Here is a 5,540-nt window from a genome sequence, read left to right as displayed (position 1 = left end):
TGCGCCGCTGCCTCCCAGTTCGCCTGCCGCAGCGGCGAGTGCGTGCACCTGGGCTGGCGCTGCGACGGCGACCGCGACTGCAAGGACAAGTCGGACGAGGCCGACTGCCGTAAGCCACCTCCCCTCCGTATCGCCCAGAGCCGCGGGTGCGCGACTGTCCGCCGAGGGGCCGCGTTTCCTCGCCCTACTCTGATCCTAGTAATGTTTTAACGGTGGCAACAGGACTTGGGAAAAGTGAAGTGACTTGTGTGAGGCCACGTGGCTGCTAAGCTGCGGAGCTCAGGGTCCTCACAGGTACCTGTGACCTTCAGTAACGCTCCCCCCCACCCCCATACCTCCCATCTTTGCCCTTCCCTGTCCCAAGCAGTCACCAGTGGTTCCAATGCCAGACACTCAGGAAGCCCCCCACCCTGCCTACCTGCTGGGCCTGCTCATCCTTCAAGGCCTTGCCCAGGTTCCTCTGATGGACCCAGCTGGGCTGCGTCTCTCCCCTGAGCTGCTGCAGGTCCCTGGCACCCTCTCTTACAGCACATCCACACTGTGAGGCCCTCGTTGCTCGCCCCTCAGCCCCACTGTGCACCCTTGAGCTCCTAGAGGATGGGGAGTCTCTTAGTAATCTCTGTGTTCCTCACCCCTGCACAGCACCGCACACACACTGGGCGCTCGGAGGGGTTTGCTGAAGGGATGAGGTCGTTAAGTAATGAGCACGGAGACTCCAAAGAAGACCACGTGTCTGTTTGGAGGGGTGGCCCTGGGGAGAGACGGTGGAGTGGGAAACAGGAGACCTGAGTTGTAGTCCTGCCTTTGCCAGCCAGAGTGCTGTGTGACCCTGGGTGAGGCCTTCCCCCTCTCTGAGCTTCAGTCTTCCCATTTTGTGCCTTGGCCAGGTGTCCTCCGAAGACTCCCAAGCTCAGCGACCGGTTCTGTTTTTGCCAGGGGTGGATATGGAGTGGGGGCGAGGGTGGAGCCTGGGGGAGGAGAGCTGTCCCAGCACCACAACGGCCCTGACTCTCTCCCCTTCCCCTCTCCTGGCAGCGCTGGGCACCTGCCGTGGAGACGAGTTCCGGTGTGGGGATGGGACTTGTGTCCCTGCCATCAAGCGCTGCAACCAGGAACAGGACTGTCCGGACAGGAGTGATGAAGCTGGCTGCCTGCAGGGTGCGTGTGGTCAGCGGCAAAGGGGCAGCATCCCCTGAGGCGAATGCCTGAGCTCCTCCCCCGGCTCCGTAGAGAGCAGCGACCCCTTGGTCCCTAAGATGCATCTTCCCTCAGAGCATTACTTGCCCCTAAACCACCCAGATCCCCTTCCTGGGGTCCTAGTGGCACTAGACCTGGATTTTTAAGGACTTTGCAAAAGCTGAAAGAGGCCTAGGGAGAGGGGACATGAAGGCACTGCAGGAAGTCCAGCCCCCACCATTTGTCCACATCTACGCCTCCAAGCAGCCTCCCTCACTCGTTCCCAGACTGAGCAGAGGCTGAGTCTCACTTCCCAGGGAGCCCACTTAATTCTCAGATGGCTCTGCGGTCATCACCCTGCAGCAGCAGCAGGGACCCGGACCCAGTGGTCATCTGGAGAAATGGATCAGTGATTGGGCAGTGACGTGGCCTCCTCTATCTAGGGCACTTGGAGCATAGGTCCCCCTCAGGAGATGGTCAGTGCGTCCGCCAGGGTCTTTGTAGAGCTGCTGCTTTTCCCTCCAAATTCCCTAATACTGACAGATCAGACGCAGAGCCCCATGCCCTGCCCTCCTAGATGATGCTTGGGTATCCCGATTATCCCTGGGGTCCTGTCCTTCTGTGAGCAGAGCTCCCTCTGGCCCTGTATTCAGCTGTCTGTCCTGGGTCACTTTCTGGAGACCAGCAGGGACTGGGGCTGGAGCTCTTCTCACCTCCCACGGGCCCAGCCCACCCCAGCCCTCCCTGCCCAAGGTCTCACTGGTGCTGTCCACTCTCTTGTCCGGCCCGACAGAGTCAACATGTGAGGGTCCCCGCAGATTTCAGTGTAAGAGTGGCGAGTGCGTGGACGGCGGGAAAGTGTGTGATGCTCAGAGGGACTGCCGGGACTGGTCAGATGAACCTCTGAAAGAGTGTGGTACAGTACCTCTCTCCGTCCCGCTGCTGGACTAACCCTCCCTGCCACGCCCCCTCCTGGCCCTCAGCCCTCGCCTGCCCCTCTGCACACATTCTGATCTGACCCTCTCTCTGGACTCGTGCGCTGTCCCATGGTCTCAGACGGGGCTCTTTGCCTTTGGGGCCTCTTGTTCTGCTACTCTGCAAATCAAAGGGCCTTTCCTTTCCAGATGCTCAGAAATTACGCTTCCTCTCACAAATGCAGCCTCTCCTCACTTCTTCCACATTCAGACCTCTGAGTGTGTGCTCACTCTGAAGTTTCTCTCTTCCTCATTATTTTTGCCCTGCCGACCTAGCCAGGGCGCTGCCCTCCGAGGCCTTCCAGCCCCCTGCAGGAGACCCTGCAGAGGAAGAGGTGGGGAACAGCAGGCGGGTGGGCAGACGAGGCACATCCGGAGGCCACTGGGCTCAGGCCAGGCCCGGGTGAGCATAGGGCAGAGCCAGCAGCAGAGGGTGGCACCATCCTGAGGAGCTTTCTGGGAGACCAGACTCACGGGCTGGACGTGAGTCAGGAGTGGAAAGAGGCCAGAGCTGTAGGGGTGGGTTCCAGGCTAAAAAGAACAGGAGGGTCTGGACCGTAGGTGGGCGGGCATCCTAGAGAGCACGCAGGAAACCCAGCGTGGGCTCCAGGAAGGTTCATTTCTGAGGTCAGGGGACAGAGGATTTCTTGGGGGACAGAGCCTAGGTCAGACCCTCCCTCCCCTCCCCTCCTGGCAGACCCTTTTCCGCCCAGTACCTCCCCTCCTGAGCCCTCAGAGGAGCTTCATCCCCTGGAGCTCCCTGGAATAGCACGTTTCTGCCCCTACTGAAGGTTAAGACATTGATTTCGGAAGGAGGAGTAGCCGGGAGAAGGTCCCTCGGCCTCCACCTGAGCTTGCAGGTGACAGACTCCCCCCAGGCCCTGCCATGGAAAGTCCCAGAAGAAGGAAGTTATGGAAAAGAGGATAAGGAGGCAGGAGCGGCTGAGCCTAGCCACCGCCCCCCACCCGCAGACTACTAACTGCTAAACTCTCTTCTCTCTTGTCTTTTGCATGACACACCAAAGAGACGTATGTACGCATGTGTTTGTGTCTCTGTGCTGGTGAGAGGCCAGTGTCTGTACCCATGGCTCCTTCTCTGAGGAAGGCAAGGGAATTGCATCACGTATCTCTGTGCGGCTCCCACGTCTGTGTGAATGTGCCTGCCTGTGCACGTAAGCTGATGTGTGTGTGCATGCAGGTGTGGGCATGCAGGTGGGCGTGCGTGCCGGGAGAAGGGCACTGCCCCTTCCTTCAACAGGGGACCTCAAGTGCTCCTCAGGCCTCTCTGGGCCACCTTCCCCTCTCCCCACCCTGCAGGTCCCCAGCAGAATCACCTCCAGGGTAGGTAGAATTGGGAAGGCCCGGAGACTCCCCTCAGCCTCTGCCTCAGCACTGGTCTTCCAGGGAAGGGTTGACGGAGGTAGACAGCTCGGGACCCGCTACCCGTTCTCTGACCCCGACTCACCTCGGCCCTGGAGGACTCAGTTCCTTGGTCTTTCATCGAAGCCTGAGTCGCATGGAGCGCTCCCCTTTCCCCTTGCAGAGCCATCCTACACGTGCCCCTCCACCCAGTGGTCGGTACATACAATGGTTGAGCTGCTGCCCCTGCAGAAGGCGGGGTAGGAAGTGAGTGAACTGGTGAACAAGTGAATGGACAGGAGGGAATAGTGTGGTGTGGGAGAGGTCAAGGAGGGCTTGGAGTGACAGAAAGAGTCCTGGAGGTGGTACCCTACAGAGACCACCGCAAAGCTTCCACAGCTCAGCCCACCCCGAGGGGCTGGGGCTTCCCAGGGCTGGGCCTGGCTGAGTCACCCCCCGGCCCCCGAGTCATGGGGTTGCTATGGTCTTCTTCTTTCAGTTCTGCCAACATCCCAGAGAAACAGGAGGCAGCCCAGGGGTAAAGAGGAGCATTCCCTAAGCATGGCTCAGGCTGGAGGTGGGGCACCACAGCTGTGCATGGCCTGGGGTGGGCAGCTCAGACCAGCTGTGTGCATGGCCCTGGCTGGCCGGGCACAGCTCTGCCTGGCTTGGCTGGAGTGGTGGGACGTGGGCCTGATGGGCAGAGGGTGGCACGGCACCTTCCCTGGCTGGCAGAATTAACCCTCTGTGGTTCTAAAGCCCAAAGATGCTGTGAGAACTTGCTGAGCCTTGGTCCTGGCCTCCCTGACCTCCGCTAGGACCCTGCCAGGAGGTGGTAAGGGAGTGGAGGACGGGGGAACCAGATGACCTCCTGGCATCCCTTCATCCCTTGCTGCATTTGGTAATATTGGGACCAGGCCTGTGACTAAGTGTAGGAATAGGGACAGGTGCTGAAATGAGAGGAGGTGAAAAAATCCACCATAGTTCACGGTGGGAGAGAACTGACTTAGCAACAGCTCCGTGGAGAAAGAGGCCTGGCAGTCTTAGATGACCACAAGCTCAGTAGCGGGCAGCCCTTGTCGTTCAGACTCCCCTAGGTGGCAGACTAGCTCTGGGCCCTGCGGGAGAAGGACACAGACAGATGGAGTGCATGCAGAGAAAGGCACTTGAATGGCGGGGGACCAGGAATCAGCGCTTTAAGGAGATTCTGGGGGAGCCATTGGACTCTGGTCAACCCCACACAGAGCCAGCTGCCTCAGGAGGAAAGCAGGCTTCCTGAGGCTGGGGGTGTTTAAGCAAGGACATTTCGGAAGGGATTTTTGGGGTCCCTGAGGGTTGGACGTGGTACCTGCAGGCACCTTCAACTCTGAGGTCACAAGGAAGGAGGAGCCATAAGAAACGTGTTTGTGAAAGGAAAGACCTTAGGCAGCCTAGCTGCCTTCAGCCTGGTGGTGGACAGAGCCCTGGCCTGGGAGGCAAAGGACCCGAGTTCTGGTTCCACTCTGTCCTGTCTATGTGACCTGGCCCTCTCGGAGCCTCCTCTTGCCCCGTCACCTGGCTAATGAGGCTGAGGCTCAGTGAGGCTCTGGGGGAAGCTCGCTGCCCCGAGTCTCTGCTTCAGCTCTAGGCCCATCCCTGTCCTGCCCCCACCCCAATCTGAGCTCCTGGACCCTCAGGAGCCCACGTCCCTCCCCAGGGCTGAACGAGTGTCTGCACAACAATGGCGGCTGTTCCCACATCTGCACCGACCTCAGGATCGGCTTTGAGTGCACGTGCCCATCGGGCTACCGGCTCCTGGACCAGAAGACCTGTGGTGGTGAGCCCCTCCCCGAGCCCCTCAAGGAGGCGGCTCCTCCGGCCAGTGCTGACCTCTGCTCCCCCCACAGACATTGACGAGTGTGAGGACCCAGATGCCTGCAGCCAGATCTGTGTCAATTACAAGGGCTACTTTAAGTGCGAGTGCCACCCTGGCTACGAGATGGACACGCTGACCAAGAACTGCAAGGCCGTCGGTACGGACACCGCGAGGTT

General features: G+C 59.9%; 1 protein-coding gene across 1 annotated transcript in view; it reads left to right on the top strand.

Annotated features, from left to right (window-relative positions):
* Positions 1 to 5,540, top strand: part of LRP8 (LDL receptor related protein 8) — a 79,708-nt gene that overhangs the window by 50,544 nt on the left and 23,624 nt on the right. Inside the window, exons 5-7 of the mRNA XM_024739253.1 lie at positions 1,036 to 1,158; positions 5,206 to 5,325; positions 5,396 to 5,521. Of these exons, the coding sequence (XP_024595021.1) occupies positions 1,036 to 1,158; positions 5,206 to 5,325; positions 5,396 to 5,521 (369 nt within the window). The remainder of the gene's footprint in view (positions 1 to 1,035; positions 1,159 to 5,205; positions 5,326 to 5,395; positions 5,522 to 5,540) is intronic.

Source organism: Neophocaena asiaeorientalis, unplaced genomic scaffold (genome assembly GCF_003031525.2).
Source record: "Neophocaena asiaeorientalis asiaeorientalis breed wild unplaced genomic scaffold, Neophocaena_asiaeorientalis_V1.1 scaffold138, whole genome shotgun sequence".
NCBI lineage: Eukaryota > Metazoa > Chordata > Mammalia > Artiodactyla > Phocoenidae > Neophocaena > Neophocaena asiaeorientalis.
Note: the sequence above shows the minus strand (reverse complement) of the source record. Positions and strands in the feature narration are given on the sequence as shown.